The sequence below is a fragment of the Orussus abietinus genome, unplaced genomic scaffold, assembly GCF_000612105.2.
Source record: "Orussus abietinus isolate OABI.00-Male unplaced genomic scaffold, Oabi_2.0 scaffold191, whole genome shotgun sequence".
Taxonomy (NCBI): Eukaryota; Metazoa; Arthropoda; class Insecta; order Hymenoptera; family Orussidae; genus Orussus; species Orussus abietinus.
In genome coordinates, this window is record NW_019394341.1 from 20,249 (window position 1) to 42,956 (window position 22,708).

Here is a 22,708-nt window from a genome sequence, read left to right on the forward strand (position 1 = left end):
CCTTCTACCACTGACGCGAAACAGCGACCTTCCGCCGTTACGCGGAGCCAAACTCTTCCTCGGAGGCCGAGACGGTTTTCGACTTGGAACGCCTCGGAATTCTAACCTGACCTCTGCGCAGTCCCGACCGAGTGCTGCGCCATCTGCGCAACCTGCGGCGCACCAATTCGAAGGGACGGCCAAACACGACGGGAAAGGACAACCGATGAATCCAAATTGACCCAAGTGCCAAGTGACCGTCCCTGCGGTACTCTTACTGAATCTCCAGGTCCTAATTGTCATGACTAGGTTCACTCGAGAAGTGCGCTCCAAGTCCTGGAAGAGTATACCAATCTTTTACGCATTTGTATTTTAGTTCCAAACACCGGTGCGTCGTTAAGTTGCGACGTTACTTGAAGCGAAATTGAAGTATGGATTTTACACGGACCGAATGAAGAGCGTTGGATTTTTGTAATAAATGACGAATTGCCGGCGAAGGGGACTGTGGTGGCTGGTTTTATTTTGGTGAGATTTCATGCCGACTTGGATGTTGCTTATCCAGTAGATGCTTTTCAGTGGGTTGATTTTGCTGTTAAGTGATTTGTGAGTGCGAAGCAGGAAGGCGATATTGAGCGAGGATAACAAAGTCGACGATCGCGGATGGAGGAGTGACGGAAGCAGGAGCGAAAGAAACGGAAACGAAGATGGGCTGTGGCGGTAGCTGACGATACGTCGTAGTTGACATGACGTGGTTGAATAGTAAACAAAACTATTAAGCTCGGTCTTGTACGGAAGACGCGATTCCGTCGTCGAGGGGGATAACAGAATTTCGAGGATAATCTGGTAAGTTATGGAACGCTTTAAACAAATGATAAAGAAGAAACTATGGCACTTATGATCCGAGTTTTCAAGTCAGACCCTTGTAGGGAAGATGTAACTTTTATTCCCAGAGCGCTTTAAAAGTATCTTTTAATTAGCAATAAATTCAATTGACATTGGTGCTCGCAATTTAATGGAAATGAGTTTTTCTCAAAAGCAATTCTGTAAACTTGAATATCTTATATGAGCCTTTTACGGCAGGGGAAATGGATAGTAAAGATAGAAGGGGTCATATTATCGTTGGAAAATATGTATAACATAATATATTATTGTAGGAATATATTTAAAACATGGTATTGTCGTAGAAAATTACATTTGGCTTGCGTAAATGTTGTTAAAAAATGAACAGGGAGTAGAAAGAGCGTTATCAGTAAGTCATCCTTATCGAGTCGTAGGAAATGTGATAACATGTTTATTAATTTTCTTATGCATAAACATTCTCTTTAATCTCAGTATCTGTAAAAAATACGTTTGAATACGTTGGAGTTCGAAGGGAAATATAAAAAATACTTGATTTAAATAAGTAGAAAGTAAATATAAATAAAATCTATCGACATTTGTATAGGATACGACTCACAGTTGAAGGGTGAGAAAGTTAGACCGAAAAATGGTATGAAAGTTAAAATTGATCTTCTTACTCCAAGAGTACTTGAGAGTAAAGCACCTTTAATGCAATAAAGTATATTATACACGTAAGTGACATAGAAATGGATACATATGTCCTATAAAAGAGACATTATCTGTTGTACTATTTTTAGTATTACAAATGTTTTATTTACTTGTCGTATCGATTTAACAATTATTTCCTTGTAACTTTTCGCGTGTTAATTAATCCAATGAATCCCTTTACTGAGATACAAATCGGATTAATCGGTACTAATGTTCAAGGGTTAATAGAATTGATTTTTTTGCTGTTTGACTCTTATGTCGTGGGTGACATGCAGGATGCGGTTGGGTGAATTGGTGATAACGAGATGCGACAACTGACGGATATTCACACGGTATATCGAGTGAACAAAAAATCATGATCGATTTAACGATCGATTAAGAGGCGGGAAATCGTAAACAATGCGTAGTAGAAATGACAAAAAATGGGAGAAATTCCCAAAGATGATAGAAGAAATGAATTCGAAAGGAAATGATGTGAAATAACTGGCACGAAAAGATGAATTACCATATTTTGCACATGTACGCAAGTACATACATAATATGATAATTAAAATGTAAAAACTAGTAACATACTACAGAAAGAATAATGAGAGAATAATACATATTTAGTAAAGACATTCGTTATTATTATAAATGTTAAATTTCATTTATATACTATGGATACTAAATGAAGTGCCGGTAGAAATGAATTTAAATATTATTCCCTTAAGTTGCCAATTTTTAGGAAAGTCCGAGCTTTCAATTTCATAAATATATGTTAAGAGCGTATGTGATTATAAATGAAGTTCAAATCAAAATTAAATCAAATTTGTTAAAATTTGCTATAAGCGTTTATCAAAGATTTATAATGAGTTAGTGTTAAATCAGAATGAATTGAAAGAATTTTCTTAAGAAATTTTGGAAAATTATATTCTGAAAATATGTTTGTATTTTATGAAAATCTTTCTGTACGTTCATGGAATTCTCCTGTATACGATATTTCGAGCATCCAGTCGATTCGGACAGAATTCGGTGACTATTTTTAAACGACCATGAATAAATTTCCGCTCATCGGAGTAAAATTACTTGCAAGAGGTTGTTCGAATACTTCTTCATGAGTAATAGTACATGTATATGAGGAATGACGATCATGCGAGGATATTGCGTACGTAAATTACGTGAAAGGCACGATCTTATTTTTTTTATTTCAATGTATTAAGGCTTATGATCACATAACTCACGTGAGATGTACTATACTTGTTAGATACTCACGATCGTGTGAAAATTACACAGCTCCGGACTGTAATTACCAGAAGGACTTATCGAATCTCATTTAATCACCTGTAGCACTTTAACTTTCACGTCCATGTAACGCGTGTCCAGACTTTCGGCACTTACGTAAATTTTCCTGACATGAATGATAATGATATATTAGACGGTAGAGGTAGCAAGGTAGTTAATAGTTTAACGGTGATTTATAATTATGCGGACCTCGCATGTACTTAATATGTTATAAAAAAGTATGTGAGGAAAGTTCGCGTTGATCTCAGGGTGGTATTTCATTATTGAGTCACAGAAATTGACCGCAACTAGTAGTTAATAGTTTAACGGTGATTTATAAATATGCGGATCTTGCATGTACTTAATATGTTATAAAAAAGTATGGGAGGAAAGTTCGCGTTGATCTCAGGGTGGTATTTCATTATTGAGTCATAGAAATTCATCGTAACTGTAACGGTAGTTCACGTGTCACCGCAGAAGACCTTAACCCTTTTTTCTCATAGTGTCCAATGTGATACGTTCACTTTTAGTGTGCCAGTATTGAACTAAGGTTTCACAATTTAATTACAGTGATGCCATGTAGGTGTTATCCAGAGTAAAAGTTGTTGGTCTGCATAGAAGTCCTGGGAGTCCTGTCAAGTTTACTTGGAGATTTATAAAGTTTATGGGCTACATAGTATATAAATTTGAAAAGGCTTTTATAGATGAGTAATAGATATATTCTTTTCTGCTAATATGAAATTTACATTGTATATTACAGAGACCTAGTCGGAACTAAAAAAAAAAAAAAGTTGATTAGTTCCTTATAAAAGCAAGTACTTTTCACGTTGAAATTTACTTACTTTTAACATTAACTTTAATTTTATATGACCTTGTGTATTCCATGTGAATAGTTTTCCTTAAAATATATGCGCTAATATATATGAATTTACGATTTTGACATAATCATTTTAAGTAAGCTATACGACAAGTTTAACGTGTATAAATAATTTTGAGTGTTACCCATTATATTTGTTTCCCTATTAAGTTTTAATTAAGATGATTAAATTCTTTTAGTGTTTTTACATCTTATTACAATAAATTATTAAAGAGTGCAAAAGTATACTGCAAGAATTAGTTTAACTAAAGATAGTGATTTATAGCAGACTTTGCTTGATTAGTGAAAACAATGGAATTCACGCGTAGTAGCTGCACAACTCATTAGTTATTTTTATCATACTTCTTACATAAGAATGGCGGTTCCAGGGATAATGATTACAAGTCTTTAAAGGATGATTATTGCATTAATGATGCCTGTTAAGGACTCTATCCGTAATGACATCGCGCTACTAGCAATTCATTTTTAAAACGCGCTGAGGCTCATATAAATTAAAAATAAGTAACCAGTTAAAGGAATTAATGATGGATAAAATCACAAGACATTCTAACTTCGCATCAAATAAAGTTTTCGGCTATAATGGTTATTACAAGTATGACTATATTCGTTCAAAAAGAAAAATATAATAATATGAAGAAACAATCTAATGTACGTATATTGCTGCTTTGTGTCGGTACTACATGTCAATAGAGTCAAATCGCGTATGAAATAGAACTTAAAATTACAGTGTATTTTTTTAACGATTTAGTGCTTATAAATTATTAGTTTTAAAGGAATAAATAGATAGTAATCGATATTTAAAAAAAGAAAGATATTTACCACGTGACGAGGAAATCGATTTTCAAATGAATTGTCATTACATGCCGATTCTAAGCAAAATTAAAATATTTGTCACATTTTAATCTAAATCAAATCTCTTGATATTCAAATGAATAAAAATGCAATAAAAATAAGAACAATAAACCTACGGTTATTTGTCGCCATGATGGCAATTGAAATGTACATTTAGTTACATCAGACCATTACATATGATACTTTGGAATAGGAATTTCTTCGATATTCTTGAATGATTTACACCAGAGACCTATGGAAATTCGCTGCATATTACTCTAAATATAAAATGTTGAAAAGGAGTGTTTGAAAGACGAAGAAGTGAGCCGTGCAGCTGAGAATCTGGTTCTCAGTTTTCTTTAATAACACTTGCTAAACATACACGCGATAGAGGTATTTATAACCAGGAGGAAGTGGAAAAAATATCTGTGTACATATCGCGGTGTTTGCTTGCATAATTAATCGGTAGGCGTGACGGGATTTATGGGTGAACCTTTTTTTATTTTAATATTTAAATTCCGAGGCCGGTGGAAACGCGCGCACACACCTCAGGAATTCTTCATATAATTTCTTCGTAATTTATAGCCTTGAATTTCGTTACTCCAGAGATCTTTGTTAGGCGGTTAAGAAAAAGATCCGGAAGGAGGTGTCGCCAAGGCCTTCCGGTAATGGAGACCTTCGCGACTTTTACTTGGCGGCTTGGAGGAACTATTAAAAATGCCTGACCGCCCATAGAGGTCGATTCGATGGTTTTCACTCCTTACCACACCCATTTTTAAATCCCTAATTGTAATTAATCGCTGAAGGAAATTCATTGTTAGACTCCGGTATTTACCGCTTTTGAAATTGGTTAGCATCGTTATACCATTAACAAAATTATATTGCAATGTTATAACGTTCTTATTGGAACTCTCATCTAGACATGATGTACTATTTTTATAACATTGAAAAAAGTGCGTAACATATGTGAGAAATTTTTGTATACAAATCTATTTATTTTCTTTGAAAATTTCACAGCGTGAGGTTTCTTTATTATTGCTTTATTTAGAAATTTGTAATAAATGTATGCTAATTCAGTTTTTCCGTATCAAACATATAGTTTTACTATAATCTTATGAACTGAAAGTATGAATATTATTAATATTTTTAAAGGTATTCCTTAAAAAATTAGGACATAATCGGATTTGGTATACCGTTATGGTGAGGAAGAAGGTCGTTTTTTATAAAACGAGGAATCGGGTATTATCTTGTCAAATACGGCAAAGCCATTCAGAATAAAAAGTTCGATTTTCTTTTTTGTTCAGGATGTCGGCGTCGATTATTGTGGTCATTAGTCATCCATAAGTTTGCGGGGCAAAAAGATGCCAGAAAACGGTACAATGAAACACTGTCCGGTACTCCGAATAAGAACTTTTTTATTCACCAATTCGATACGTTACTCGGCAAGTTCTTTGTACGCTTTTTTTTTTATAAATTCCCTATCACGTAACGGTATGCTAATAAAAGTGAAACACAATGTGCCACAAGACGACACTTGTGAAAATTACCTATGATATAAATATTATTCACGATGTGTAAAATGGTAGTGCAGTACAGAAAATTGTGTTGTGTCCATGTGAAACAGTACTTTATTACACGTTATGTCAAATAATACTATGTAATGATACGTATGGAAGTTTAATTATACATACGTGACTCTTTCACGTTCTCACGTGGAATGAACATATTGTCTCTTTTGTCATATTATCGTGTATTTACATAATCGTGCACACGCATGTCACATATGTATTTATATGTGAAGATTAAATAAATTTCCATGCATTGAATACTAACTAGCTTTGTTACCCGTGAAAGATAGACGACTTCGGGAAAAAGTCTACGACCGAAACGTGACGTGACGGTCTATCATTAAATATCGACGATAATTTCAGGAGGTGAGAGGATGATTTCCATTTCGAGAACTCATATTCAAGCCGATGAAGAACTAGCTCGGAAACCGTCGCTTAAACACCCGACGAAATCCTCGAAATTAATTGTTCACATTAGTCGCAATTAGCGTGGTTATCGCTCGAAGTGCCGAACTGGTGACGATTTCCTCCGTAACTTTCCGTCCGACTGGTTACATGATGCCTTTTTTTTTCTTCTCTCTTAAATTATTGCCGTGCAGATCCTTAAGGAATATGATTACGTGCATGACTATCTAGAATACACGTGTGCCTCTGTTTCCCCTCCGGTTCCTAGGAATGCGTAAAAGAAATAGGTGAAGGTTACCCAGGATATAGAGCATCTGCGTTTTAGATGACTCGAAGATACTGTTCGAATTATTGGCGTTGATCGACTGAACCCCAATAGACAAGTAATGCAAATTTGCATCAAATTTGCCTCTTAAATGAGTCATGAGAGTGTTGCCTTATGACTCTTCATTTGGAACTAATATCTACCGTACACAATGACCAACGAAAAATACTTAAATATGAAACAAAGTAACGTGCAATGTCTCAATGTCTATACGCGTATGTACGGGTAAATTAATCTCACGCATTGCTGACAAACAATTGCAGCGTCTGTAGCTCATATTTGAGCCATGGCGTGACAAATAATTTTTTTTCACATTTATTGTATAATATGCATGCATATATTGCAGACATTTCATGGCAGCAAATGGTCTGCAAATTGTTCGTAAACCTATTTTCCTCATCATATGGTGGTCATGAATTTCTAACTGGGAATCTTACCACGGTTCTTTGTCATCGATCCTGTCTATTATGAATTTAATACATCGTATCCGAACGAAACATCCAATACATGTTTCATGAATTTATTGCACTTTTTTTTTAACAACTTTCATGGATGGTTAAATGACGTAATGTAACAATGCTCCTGCTAGATAGTACTAATTGTAGACATTTGAAAATAACTTTGTACTATGTTGTCGCATTGTGGATCACTTATATAAATGCATATACTTATAATATATTTCGGTTAAAATTGTAGAATTTAGTAATTAGTGAAAGTACATTTGCAAAAATGTGTTATTCCGCAGAATATACATATAAATTCCTTCCTTAATGTTGTTGGTATGCGAAATTTGTTGGAGGGAGCGATTGAAAAAAAAAAAGATTGCTTTAACTTTCGAGCAGGAGTTGTCAATGGACTTTCATTTGACGCAGTAAAGAATCAATGAACGAGGGGTCGGATAGGACATTGCACCTACCCAAGATGATCCAGTTTCCATCGCGCTCTCACAATATCCAATAGGTGTCCCAAATAAATGAAGCATAACTGATGGGTCGTTAAAAAAGACGAACGATCCTTCAAGAATTTTACGTTACGGTAAAACTGATGAAAACATTAATGTACTTCTTATCACAAATTTATGATTTATTGTGAGTATTGTGAGTGTCATTAAAATATGCAAACATACATTGAAATACAAGGCGTGCCTGAAAATAAAAATCATGCTAATCAGAAACTAACGTGTATTGTTCAGGATAATGTAAAGAAATAGTAATTGTATGTCGATTTGAACATGTCTTGTAGTTACCGAGAATGGCCATAGTCTCTTTTTAGTAAGCTAGGCGGTATATGTGGTTATCAGATATGCATAACTTTAATTTTCTGCTGTTGCAGCGTTTTTCAGCAATGCATTATAAGTTGTGGAATGTAATTTCCTTCGAGCGGTTGTTCTTCATGTTTGATGCAACAACTTTATTACTTGTAACCGTCCATTCCGTAATCACTTCCATTTCGTAATGCACTTTATTAGAGTTTATCTAAGAAACCAGTTGATAACGTTTCCAGAAGGTACTTCTTTGCGCTTTATTCAAGAAACGAATGAATTCTAAGGAAAGGGGTGAATTCCAAGGAAAGAATAGTGGTAAAGTTAATTAAACGAACTATAACCGAGTAGTGGGGCATGAACGCATAATCACTTGCACAATTAATTTTACTTGCTAATACCGGTATTGGTTTTATATATACGACACCGATCGCGCGCTTGAACGCAAGTGTTTGGTTGCTAAAAATTAAATATAATCTAAATCAAATGTGTTTATTTTGCAAAATTTCATTTATCTATTTTAATAAATATCCACCGTGAGATCATTTGTGGTAATTCGTCCTTCGCTGCGTTTAATGTTACTCGCACGCTGTTGCAGGTTTTTCTTTTTCTAAGATATTATTTAAACATAATGCTAATATCAAAATGATTAGCACTAGTTATATTCTTACATTCGTTTTGTACTTAAAATTGAATTTTGTTTGCCGTTCGGGTAAGAAATGCCAAACTAAACGAGAACGATTGAAACTGCGAGCATTATTTTTCTCTAAAAGGAAAGGAAAATGATTCAAGAACCAATAAGGAATAGGTGTTATGTAAGTTACAACTTTTGCAGGAAAAATGCATTACTCACGAAATAAACGCCAATGCATGTCTTTTTCAAGAAACGATTAATAAGGGATATTGCAGATTAGTATGTTGCGAATGCCTTTGGAGTTAGCACAGCTGGCGGGTGGATATTGAATTTAATTTAATAATCTTATCACGACAGGTTGGACGTGACTCGGAGAGCCACCCATTGTAAGAAGTGTCACGGATGTTTCTTACTTCTGTTAGTCATTTCCGGTCGAAGTTTCAAAATAAGTTTTCAGCTTCGTAACTGCTTCATTTATGACGATGTGAAAACCTGCAATTTACCGGTCGAACTTTATCTTGTGCAATTGTCCATGATATTCGATCAAGACAATAACCTCTTTCTAAGAGAGATTATGAAAGTTGAGACGTGGTAATACAATTATTTTTCAGAAATAAAAATCCAAGGTGCAACTTTTAAGTACCTACTATGGTTTTCCTATACAGCGCACGTGGTTTCGTGCACTATTTACTACTCAACTTCCTCAAAAATTGTGAAATTTCGTACCGAAAATCATTACATCTGTCAGATCTAAGTACCAGTTAAATTAATATTGGACAACTTGGTAGAGTTTCGCGTCAAACATATGTACGTATAAACGCAAAGCCTTATAAGCGCGATATAGGTTTTCATTATCCCAGGTATCTATGTTTAGACTTCTTCTAATAATTCCTGAGAAATACTCATTTCCGTAACACTTTGTTATTCCCAAACTGTTGTCCCTTCGATTAAAGTTGCGATCGTAATAAGTAGAAGTATACAATATCCTTAAAAAATGTATAAATAGTAAGATTTTCCGTCTTTCAATTCCCGTTTTTCCACGGCTATATTGAATATCCAGGCACTTTGCAATTTCGAAAACACAATTAATTCGTTATGATGCTCATACAAAAAAACCGCAGCTACATCACGTTATGGCGACGTTTCGGAAGGCGCAATACGAGAGAAAAAGACCTCCTTGTCTTCTTTCCGTCATGGAAATTAGGCATGTCATATATTTAGGAGTCTCTTTCTCTCTCTTATTCTCTCTGGAAGTGACATTTCGAATTTTCCAAGGTTGTCAAAGTCGACCTTGAGGCGATTCCGGTGGCAGTAGGAGTAAAAAAAAAAGAAAAGTGTTTTCCGAACGTCTCCTAAATCGTCGGGAAGGGGCGAGGCAGAAATCGCGAATGTAATAAGGCGAAATTAACGACATCGTAGCTCCTGGGCTTTATCGCGCCTTCGTGTACCGGGTGTGCCCGACAAAATGGAGCTCCTTTCGCGCCGTTAAATGGAGCAAGACCATTGTCTCCGACGCAATGCGACGTACTTATTATGATGTGCACGAGGACGCGCCGCCACGTGTACGGCTTACGTGCAGGCTTGGCACCTTCTGCCGGTGCTTCGTCGCACACCGACTTGGGACTTACGTACCGAGTGACAATTACGCTCGTTGTTGGACGTATAGCGATACAATTAGAGGCAATCGTTAAGGACACTGTATTAAGAACTAACAATTAGAGCTACCTCGCGTAACTCCACGCGAGGGCGTGCTAGAAGCTCGGCCGGTGCATAATATTTTGTGCATTCAAATCTCTTGGGTAGATCCTTAAGATTGGACAAAAACTTTGTGCGAGGTCGAGTTGAGTCGAAGTGCGTAATCTACATTCTGCAGTTTGTATCTTTCGTCGATGTGTGTACGCAAGAAGGTGCGACAAGTAGGAGGGTAAAAATGAACGTTATGTAGCATCATGTGAACGTAAGAGTGAAGATGCTACGAGTTGACTTATCTGCAAAATCAAGTTTTTGTAGTTTCGTGTTTTTTTTTTTTTTTTATTAATCACGAATGTAGAAATAGGGTTGCGACAAGTAGAAAGAGTAAAAGAATTTTGTGCGGTGCTCTTTGTACATACTTGAATGCAAGAGTGAAAGTATGACGAGTTGGAAGCTTTGTTCTCCACATAATTAATTTCCTGTAGCGTTCTTCGCCAATGCACTAAAATTAATGACAAGTTGTGAGAAGGAAAATCTACTTTCTGCAGCTTTTCTCACCGACACGCGTATAAGAATAGAGGTGCGATAAGTAGGAAGGTAAAAATGAACGGTAGGTCAACCTAACAATGAAGATGTAACGAGTAGCAAATTGAGTTAACTTTAAAATCGATTTTCCATGGCTATTTTCGTTAATGCATGAACGCCAAGAAAGGGACAATTAGGGGGATAAGAAAGATCAACCTTCTATAGCTCTCTAGGTATTCTTCGACGGGAAATGTACAGAACTTGAAAATGAATTTTTCAAACCGTAGAAGCTGTTACTTCTCACAATGGCGGACGGAAATGGGAATTTCTTGTGTAACGATTAGTTCCTGGAATGGTTTCATTTATTCTCCGAGTACCTGAGGAAAATCTGTAGGTAAAGAAATTGCAGTATGAATGCGAGAAAGCGTTTCGTGCTGCTGACAAAGAATCGGTACAAGAACTATTCTCATGAATAATACTAGGAAATATATAACAGTCTAATAACTCTACCGGTATCCAGTAAATTACGCTGGGCATGTTTCTGTACATGTTGCAAACCTCATCAATTCGACCGCGCTAACTTTTATACTTCTTTCCAAAGTTGCAAAATGTGTACAATATATCTACATCTACTGCGTAGAGTCTATATTATTTGGAAGATTAAAATAAGTTGCATTGAAGTCAACAGTAATTTTGTCCTATCCATTCCCATTTACGAACGGGTACCAGTTCCTCCCATTTATTAATTTGGAGCTCTACATTTCTCTAACGTCAATATTATTCACGTAACCCATTTCTCCGAAATACTGATCACCTGTTAAGTAATTTAACATTGTCTCGAACAAATTATAAAATACTAATCCATGATTTTTAATACCGTGCCCTGAAAATCATCGCTGTATTTCAATACAATATTTGTGAGTTACATACTTTGGATGGTTTAGTTTATCCAGATTCAAGAAATCTCCGTAAACATTCTTAGAATGAAAAATATTATAAAACGATCAATATAGAAGGAGATTATAATAGACTTTATTCTTATATAGGAGATAATTTAAAATAAAAGTAAATAACCCGTTCCTGTGTTTCGTTCATTAATCTTGGTGTTAATGGAAAAAAACTACTTAGAAAACTGCTATCAAAATAGTTGGTGAAAGTATTGGTGTACAGACTAAAATATAGCCGCAAATTGAAATTGAAATATGAGTCATCGAATCCACTGGCTGTAATCGTATCAATTGCTTGCATCCGAGCTCATTCGGACACCGAACTGGCACTGTTAAAAAATGAAATCCAGTTTGCGATCGACTAGTTCTGAATGAAGCTAGTTTTCTATCTATTCGCTCCTATTCGAAGTAGCAATTATGAAACCTCGGTTGATTCCAACGTAGCTGGATATAATTTCTTGATGCAAGAATTTACATGAATGAAAATTTGCAAAAATGCAAGCATCTTTCTCCCTATGAAACTTGGAAGTGAACCATACTAGGAATATACCACCATTAATAGTAAACATTCCCGCCACCCGCTGATGACGAAAAGCATTCACGCACAGACAAAAAATTTGGTAAAATTAAATAACATCGTATGATTCTGATTCCGATGAACTGCTTTCAGTTCATTTCAGAAGAAAATTTTGGTTGAGTGAACAGAAATTTATTTCATTTAGCTACGTTCGATTACTTCGATCAATGAAAGTGTCGTGGTTAAATCGTTTTGGTAACTTTAGAAGGTACATTAGTCAATAGACTAAATATTTTGGTTAATGGTATCAAATTAATTTAATATTTATTGTTATGTAACGCGATATTTCATGTAATGAATCAGAAGAGTTTTGTTATGTCAACCAAGTATTCGGTTGCCCACGTAATAACTATACTCTATGGTTAAGGTATAATAGTAAAACGTTTATATAGACTCAATCAAATATTTTTCTGCGTGCACGTCCGTCACTATCCTGGGTATTTCTACTGTAGGTAACATAAGTACTGGTATCACCTTACTATCAGTATCTGTCAAATACCTGATAATGCAGAAAGTATTGGGAAATTTAGCCACCACTTAAAATGTCGTTATCTGGTGGCAAAATTAAATTCATATTATCGAAAAGGTAATTAGTGCTGTGATTTAAAAATACCAAGCCCGGTGAGACCAATCGTGGAGCGTCATTTCGTAGAAAGTGACAACTATATCTCCATTCACTCGTGGGTTTCGACATTTGTCTCTACATTTCACTGCCGTGGTAATAACGTGTCAGAATTAACTGCGAATCCACAAAGAATTCGGTTGGAAATATTTCAGAATGTCTGTTTCGTCAACTTAATGTCTTTCTAACAACAAATGGCAAAATACAGTGAAACTGAAATGTGCTATCTTTGAAACTAAGTCATCAGTTAACTAGAATAGTGTATAACTGAAAAGCGCTGATAAAGTGAAAATGTTCACATTATCGATGGGTAAATCCTTTCAAAATGAAAAGCTGAACTAATTTGCATGAATTATCGAAGTCACATCGCTGTGGTTTAAATAAAAAAGAAACTTTGTTGTTTTGCAGGAGACAGAACCGTGACAAATGCAAACCGCTTGCATGTTTTTAATGTTTGACCCTGAACATCAAGTACCTGATAAATTTTCCATCACATTATCTGTTACTCGATAAAAAAAAAAACTCAAATCATAGATCTTTGCACTTTATCATGCCCATAGCCTCAAAATATGACGTACTTAAATTAAGAGCATGTTTAATAAATAAATGTTTTTACGTACCATACATTTGCATATATATGGGGAGGTTAACCATCATGAAATAATATTATGCCTTACGTTAAAGTCAAATAGTATCAAAAGCTACATTTTTTATCATTCTTAAAGGCTACATATGAAAGCTGATGTTTTAGGCATTTGAAACCGCGATGGAAGATCTTTTAATTTCGCGAGGCTCAATTAAAGAATAAATCTGTCTCCAGATTTGCGATTAAGTAACTCGGAAAGAAACCTTGAATTTGTTTGAATCTATAGAAAAGACAATTGCGCAGCTGCGCTGTACGTGTGTATAACGAATTGTCTGTAAATACCTTGTGGGAGCTGCAAAGATGGCACGTAATTGCGTACGCAGGTTACTTCAAGCCGGTATAATAAAGCCACCTCGGAATATAAGTTTCATTCCGTAAATTACTCCTTAATTGTTGGAAGGAAATAGTGCCTTTGACTTCTCAGAAGCCGACAGTTCAGTATCGTATGTCACGTACTACTCGCGTTAAAACAGCGGAATTTCTTTTTTTCCTTCAAATTTGCATTTTTTAAACAAACTTTTTACCCATTTAAAGTTACTTCAGGCTTTATTAACAATTTGTAGAAATTATGGTTTTAATTGGCTGACATGACTGCACCAGTCATCTGAAACTGTGATATACGAGGATTTCTAAAAAGAAATAGCCACAACAATTGATTCTCAGGTAATACAAGTAGTAAAGCGAGGGTGAACATGTGTTGCTGGAAATATATACTCAAAAAGTACTGGACATTAAATCCTACGCGGACATTTTCCTGGACTGAAATGTTTTCATGCAGAGACTGTTAAAGTTGAGTCATCGAAATGGAACGGACAACAATACGTGTGTCAGTGAGGACCGTCTTTGATTGTTTTAAAGTTGATTGTTTCCGCCTCGTGCGACTCTCCTTTCTCTTCGAGTGATTTAAATTCAAGCGGCAATTGTCATTATTCTTAAAAAGGAATCCTTCCGTCTGGGCGCAGGTGCAGAAATAACGAGAATCAACCGAAGGTGTCATTGCACGTTCAGCTTTGAGCATTATCATTCAAATTCCGTTTACGAAGAAGAGACGTTTACGAGTCGTTCAACGTTCGATCCTTTCTATTGCAGAATCTATTCAACCTGTGATTACGTCAAAATAACTTTTATTGCGCAATTTTAGTAATTTACCGTTAAAAATTGCTTTCTATGATCTATACCGCCTGTATTCATGTCTGATTTTCTTACTCTTTTTAAATGAAATTTTTGATGTCCCTGTCGTACAAGTTCGCATGTTAAGAAATAGGATCGTAAAAACAAATGAAACATTTATTTATTGCATTTCTTTATATTTAGTTACTATTTATATTCATCTTTTACTCTTAGCATTGAGACAATCTACGTAAACGTTTCTATTGTTAGTTCACTCGCCTCGGTTAATTATTGATATTTAATGTAGAATAAAAATAAAAAAGTTTTTTTTTTAATGAAATTTTATTGATATTTAATGTGGAATAAAAATAAGAAAAGTTCACTTTCAACGCGCGTTAATTTTTTCGGTAAAATTGCGTTACATGACGAATAAAACGTTGAAAATCCGTTTGAAAGACATGATCATCGAATGCTGCTTCGGTATCAAATTGATGTCCAATTGAGAACACTATAACTCTTGTCAATTAAACCTAGTATTACTCTCGCGCTATCAAGTCCACTATCATTCAGCTGTTGATTCACTGTTCCGAGAGGTGTATTTCATTACACCAGTATAGTCGCCGTTTCTCATTGAGCAGGCATGGCCACTACCACTGATGCATTATTATAAACTTCTCTTTTAAATTTCATCTTTAAATTAATTGTCCTAACAGATTAATATTGGTCTAACTACACGGAAAAAGAAGACATTTGTACTTTTAACAAGGTACAGCATTGCTAATAAAGTTTTGCTCTTACCGTGGGAATAATCGCACCAAATTAGCAAATGAATTTGTTGCAACAGGCAAAGAATATTGTTGTCACTACCCAAACAAATGAGTGATATACAATTTGTTGTTGAACTGTATATCGCTCGTTCGATCGAGTATCGAGAACATCTTTTTAGCTACTGCTGCTGCAATTTCATTTGCTAAATTAGCAAGTATTTCTTCTGAAGGAAGTTCATCTCTAATTAAATTAACTTTCGATACAATTGCAGACCCTTTTGCCGTTAGTGCAATTACGCAGCTATTTCACAGCTTAGAGTATTTCACAGCGAAACATTTGCAATTTCGAGCGCTAAAAATGATCTGGATTTGTGACACAGCCTTACGCACGACGGATTTAGGGTAAGGTCTTTTTTTTCCGTGTACGTCTTTATAACCATTTTTTTCCCAGCACTTTATGAAAAGAAATGAAGGATTTAAAGCGAAAGGTCATGCCAGAGAACGGATGCACCCTCCCCTTCCGATTTTGCAATGTGAAAATATTTCATCCATGACTTCGCGTGCAACACGCACAATATGCATAGAATAGCTATCTTGCTGATACCACAGTAAATAATCTTCTATTATAATATCGTTGGCCCATCATTATTATACCCACTTTAATACATCAACTAATCTTTACAGTATATTTATGCTTGCGAACCTAAATATCTTTATTCATTTGATTTCATTTTTGATTCCGACTCCAAGAAATGGCCAAAAAAGAAATGATGTAAAGGGTAGAACATGTATTTATTTTCTACATTTTTCAATTGTAGAATGTATTGTGCCTGTTTTTCAAATCCCATGTTATTAACGCTACACTGGATAATTTACTTTGGGAACGAGTGGGAGAGTGATAAACTAAAAGTAAACTCCCTAATAATTAATTCGTTTGTGTTTCCTTCTAGAGAAATTCACAAAAAACTGGCAAACCAAAAAGTTGCCATTTTGTGCACACCTAAGACAAGAATAGTTCAAAATGTCGACTTTTTACATTAGTACAAGTATTACACCTAACAGTGACAATGGACGTTGCAGGTAGACCGTGCTCTAATGATATGCTGTACATTGCCGTAATGGCCCTGGACTGCACTTTCTCGTTTAGGAATCGTCTTCTTATGTTGCCATCCTAGCAGAAAATATCACTAGAATCTAGTTACCCCACGCCCTACCACTGTTAGATGCAATAAAGCAAGCACTGATAAAGCACTGCGTGAATCCTTGCAAGAGGTCGACAATTTTATCAATTTCTGCATCAGGCATCGAAAAACGGCAACTTCTGGGTTCGCTAGTTTCTCTGCAATTTTCTCTAAAAGAAAGCAAAAACGCGAAAGTTCCTATAAGAGTTTTCTCTCGGTTTATCAGTTCGTTCTCAAAGTTTTGACATTTAAATTAGGTAGGATAACATAGGTCGCGCCAGCGCTTCGACGTCCTGTTCTTTCCCTGGCTTACTTTCTTCTCCTTCTTCTACCTCGTCGGTATTCAATCTCACTCATCCTCCGTTGATAACTTACTACCGACTCCATTCTCTCCTCGTCTTTCCAAACTTTCATCTTTCCTACCACAAGCCTACCCCTCCTTTCCCTGTCAATCGCCATCGAATTTCTTCACTTTATCGCCTACTCCGTTCCTATTTTCTGTCTTAATACTTTCTCGAACACTTCTTCGCAACTTCTCCTCATTTTGTCATCTTACATCAATGCAGTTCTTCCTGCTTCTGCGGCCGATCTATCTTCTTTCATCGCTTCCCCAACTATGCGTAAATTATAACTTAGAACTGTCTAAAGCTACCTACACCGGGAAAAGAAATTTCATTGAACCAAACAAACGTTTCTTTGCTTTAATGAAATTTTTTTCCTGAGTATAGCCTCCAATTCCCATTTCATACATTTTATTTCGACTTCTGCTATTCCTTTTCAATGTTTCCTCTCCCATACTTCCACCCCGTAAAATACACTCCTCATCTGTGTATTCTTAATTATTTATTAGTCTTCAGTATACTGTAATTAATTATTATACGTTAATTTTTAAATATCCTTAAAATTAACAAATTCTATTTTTCCAGGCCTTTGAATTCGGAGCCAGTATTCCAATGCCTCATCTTCAAAGGGGGAAGATCCGTAAAGGAAGGATTCCGGAATAAGAATTGAAGAATGGTACAACCTAAGCGGCGTATGGAATTATTTGCTTAACGTAGCAGCAAATAATATTAACTACGTCGCTTGATGTTTCTTCACGATGCCAATGACAGCCGGTGCCAACAAATGGGCCTCGAGAGCTGTCGTAGTTTTACAGCTGGCCGCGTGGAGTGCGGTTGGCATCGTACTCCTTCAAAAGGGTGTAACTTCTCTTCAAAAGGTGGATATGAAGAACTATACCCAAGTTCAGGTAAGTCAATCGACGCGTTATAAATTAAAAAAAAAAATGATAAAATAAAATATTCATAAAATGTGGACACTTGAAAAGTGGACTAGTAAAATTTTTGTCCAGAAACACTTTTACTATATCGACAACAACGATTACTTCCCTGAGGCAACACAAATTCTATTTACAATCGCAATATTCTTTTCTAGCAACAGAGAGTTTGAATTCAAATTAATAAAGTTCAAGATACAACATTTGGTGTGTAAAAATTAATATTTCAGTGAGTTCCTTTCGTCGTTATGCTTTGTCAATATATTCACCATACAAAATATTTGCCACTTAAAATGTAAAATAACTATGGTTTTAACGAGTGGATTAATGTTCTTTTTATTCTTGTATATCAACATTGATATTGTATATCGTTGTATCGACAGTTATGAAATCGTATTATGAATTTTTTGTGCAGATAGTCTCAGGAAGTAAAGTGGCATTCGGCATGCCCGAGGCAGACCTAGAAACAACGGTGCCAAATGAGTTGTCCGTAATACCATTACAAGAAGAGTCAAAAAATACACCAAACAACGGGAATCCACCACCGAACAGTGAAAAAGTGATTTGGAAAAACGATGTTCCAAACGAAGGCGTCGGAACCGAATCTCACAGCTGGGCAGTGGAGTTTGCTGAGAAGAGTTTGAAGAGCCTCCAGGAATCCAGAGACTCTCGCATGTTACAGATAGAAGATAAGATGTTTAAAACGGAGCCAAGAATAGTTAACGACGAAGGGAAAGGCGAGAAAAACGAAGATCCGAAAATGGAGACAGATTTCTCGAATGATTATGAGAAATCGAGCAAGAACCGAAATCTCAATAGCGAAGTCGACGTCCTCCGCGAGAGCAAAAGGATGAACCTCGAAGAGGTTTACGGACCTAAGTCGATACCTAAGATGAGGATTAACGAAGAAATTCAAGAGACAACGGAAGGATCTTTTAAAGAAAACCCTGAGCGTAAGACGTCTCAAGAGATTCGCCCGATAAACATCACCGAATTGCTTAATTCTTTGCAAGATAATTCGGCCAGCAGGAATGCTGGGAGTAAATTTAATTCTGCGGGAATTAAGGACAATGCATTGACGCCCGATCAAATGCCATGGCGTAGGGACCGATTGAGGATATATGCTGCCGAGGTCGAAGAACAACGGAACGTCACAACGGAATCTGCACCTGTGCTGGACACGAGAAGGAGAGAAACCACGTGGGAGCATCGCAGGAAGCACAGGTTGTCGCATCTTACCGGAGGAGGTGCTGCAGCTGCAGTTGCCATGGTGGCCGTAGGTGCAGTTATGCTAATCCTGGGACCGGCTGTCATAATTTTGAGGGCCTTAGACGAAAGGCGCCAGGAGAGGAGGTTTCTAAAATTGTCCGGCCAGGACGATCCTCCACCCACCTACGAGCAGGCTACCTTGATGGACGAGGCACCTAGGTACTCCACCTTAAGCCTGAACACCATCCTTGGACCACCTCCTCCACCTTCTCCGGGGCCAACACCTCCAAGAGCACAGCTCGTCTAGTATTTAACTCGTACCTGTTTTTCATACAAAGAAACGCGAGAATCGCGAATCACCAATGATATTACATCTGCAGCTAACCTTTATCACTCCAAGAATATTAGAAGAGTATAAGAAGTTGGCATTGTTACTGCCGGTTGGAGTGATAAGGGTTAATATCGTCGCTGTGGATATAGTCGCTATAATTTTGTACCCACCATCGTTACCGAGTAAGCGTAATGAGTAACGAAGAGGTCGTTGTACTTGTTCAATTTACACGATCTTTCGTCCTCTTATAGAACAGAGGCTCTTAATGGACAAGACTTTCAGTTGTCATGTTGGGATTACCCTTTCAGTTATCATTTTCGTGATGTCGAGATGATGCGAAAGTGACGTCTGAGGAGTGAATCGTTTATGGAGCTTTTCTCCGAACTGGGTGTACCGAGTTGTTTGACATTTTACCATGTAATTAAGAAGGCTCCGAGGAAGGTTCTGACGAAATTTCATTATTTATAGAAATAAATTTTTTAATGCTTATGAACAAATTTTTAAAAATGACATTTTAGTGTATCAGAAAGCTTTCCTTAGAGTCGCCGTATTCGTGTGATGAAATGTCAAGCGGTTCGATACCAAACCACCCAAAAATTTCATTCTTTATAGAAACAAATTTGTTAATGCTTATGAACAAATTTTTAAAAATGAAATTTAAAGTGTATCAGAATGCTTTCCTTAGAGTCGCCGTATTCGTATGATGAAATGTCAAACGGTTCTATACCAAACTTCTCGGACGCTCCTTTCATATCAACTATAAAATTGAAGATCAAATGGCCTATGACGGAAATGAATATTCTCTAAGCAAAAAGGATGAAACTGTTAGTTTCTTATGAATTGTTGTTTTCCTAAGTAGACGATCATTTCTGTCGGCTTATGATCAGAAGACCCTGATAGACTAACTATAAATGTTGCAAATATTTCAATATAATTCTTGAAATGCTTCCACCTCTTCTCGCGGGGTGGGTACCTGTAAAGATACATACATAATATAGCTTTAAACCTCCAATGATCGTATGCATTATGACTTCGAACCTCCATAAACGTAACTGAACGCTTTATGTTTGTACCTGTTTCAATATTCGGAGACGAAAAATATTCGTAGGTAATGGAAGTATCCAAGTTACGAAGCTACAGCTGAAGTAGTAGCTGTAGGTTGAATCATGACTATCGTAAGATTAATGTCCTTAATCTTCGGATTAATGACTGCTAATCGTCTCAAGAAATCGTATTTCTCAAGCTGTCAAAGGAGAACGATATTCCGTTAACCTGCAAGCAATCAACCGTAATAGACAGTTTCAAGATCTGTGACCTTGAATTTATGAATCCTTGAACCAGTTCAGGTTCTTTTTGCTTGGGATCTTTGTGAAGCCAAGTCTAGGGTGACTTTGTGATCGACTTCTGATCTTTTTTGTCACTTGCATGATTTCGCCAGAAGTGCACGCAATGAACATAAATCGAACGGCAATTTCCTTTCCTCGTCTTTAATCGCGACCTCGTTATCGATAAAGATGCGTCAGACCGTACACTGGAAATGTACAGTCATGTTTTAGAATAGACTTTTAAACCTGCTAAATGAAATCGAAAAAAATGTAGAGTACGCTATAAATATTAAGGCGGTAGTTTTTATATTCGCTAGATTCAGGTTCGCTTGAAAAGATTTTAAAGACATGAAAAATCCGAAAAGAAGTCTTTCCTACGGCTAATCATTTCAAGAACTTAGAACTCAATACAAAGAAATGCAGAACATTACATGTGTATGTGTTCTTCAAATATCAGTAATACATAACATGACATGAGTTGTGACGTAAAAATAATTTAACGAATGCTGTAACTTATTTTAATTGCTTAGCACAATTTTAATAGGTCTTACTTTTCCCCTCGTTAAGCGATATCGCGTCGGATGTTAAATAAACATCCATTAGATCAGATATAGATAATTAACCGTAACATTTTTTACGAAACACTTTTCACCAATGCCAACATTTTGTGTCAGATGTATGTGTGGCCAATTTTACGCTGTTTTAGCATAGCGACAATAAACACTCTTCATTGTTATATAAACATTAGGAATTGCAATGTACAGAGTGATGCAGTTTCTCAAAGCATCGCAACACTGGAGTAATGATTTAATATGAAACCAACTGATCGAAACATTCAAGACTGTTACGTACTAAAGACTCTTGTAAAAACCACTTTATCGTCTTTTGATCATATTTGTTTGAGTTATTCATTGAGCGATGACTTATTGCTTTTAATGATATTAGGCGAAATGTAAATGCTTAACGAGCGGTTCCTCGGAACACTTTCGTCTTAATGGTTCCTTTTTATTAGCGTGTCTCGATTCTAGGAAATAAGTTTCCAGGTGGTCAATGTATGTACATGCACGTGTAAACGCTTAAGTACTCGAATAGTTTTAAGTAATTTACGAGGAATTCTCTCCGTCCATTACAAACTTAGCACTCAAAGCGTTTCAGACTCAAGGGGGTCCGATAATTGGCTGACCCAGGAAGGTCTCGACTGACAATTATGATTAATTGACTGGGAATTGACTCGCACAATATGTCGAACCGCATCTATAAAACCTCTCAAATATGTTTATAATTTGCTCTCCAATTGCATTACCCTGGAGGATTCTGTTTTCCATGTTTATGCCTTTTAAACGATGCGAATATTATTACCTCTTTGACGTGATATTGCGCTGGCGATTGATTGATAATGCAAACGAATTCTTAATTAGCAAAAATCTCCGATCGCGTATGTAAATAAGGAATTTCACGATAAGGAACAACCATGGAAATTTATAAGACGACGTATGTAATGTGTGAGCTAAAAGATAATAAGTATAATATTCTATATTTATATTGTAATGAAATATTGCGCAACGAAACGGTGTTGTGAGAAATGTAAAATAAAGACACGCTTGTCTGAAATCCTGTTTGAAACATTTTCTTATATCTGAGATTCGAAGGTATTGCAAATAATGTTAACATGTATTTTCTGGTATTAGCAATTAATTTCGAATATATTGAGGAGAAAGAAAAAAAATTACCCCTGCTCTGTATTCTAAAGATTAATTTTAAATGTTAACCTGGGCTCTTTCGGCCCTAGATCGGAAAAGATCTGAAGATCTT

General features: G+C 36.1%; 1 protein-coding gene across 5 annotated transcripts; it reads left to right on the top strand.

Moving 5' to 3' along the window:
• On the top strand, positions 1-22,491 carry LOC105703287. Of its 5 annotated transcripts, none has more exons than XM_012431572.2 (4): positions 1-504; positions 577-822; positions 17,682-18,004; positions 18,447-22,491. In XM_012431572.2, exons 3-4 carry the CDS (start codon positions 17,855-17,857, stop codon positions 19,545-19,547), a joined length of 1,251 nt encoding a protein of 416 aa, XP_012286995.1. In that variant the 5' UTR covers positions 1-504; positions 577-822; positions 17,682-17,854; the 3' UTR covers positions 19,548-22,491. The 5 variants fall into 5 exon arrangements, with proteins under 5 accessions (XP_012286995.1, XP_012286994.1, XP_012286998.1 ...); XM_012431571.2 differs by having other exon boundaries at positions 1-268; positions 356-822; XM_012431575.2 differs by lacking the exons at positions 1-504; positions 577-822 and adding an exon at positions 10,366-10,560.
• The last annotated feature ends 217 nt before the right edge of the window (positions 22,492-22,708 follow it).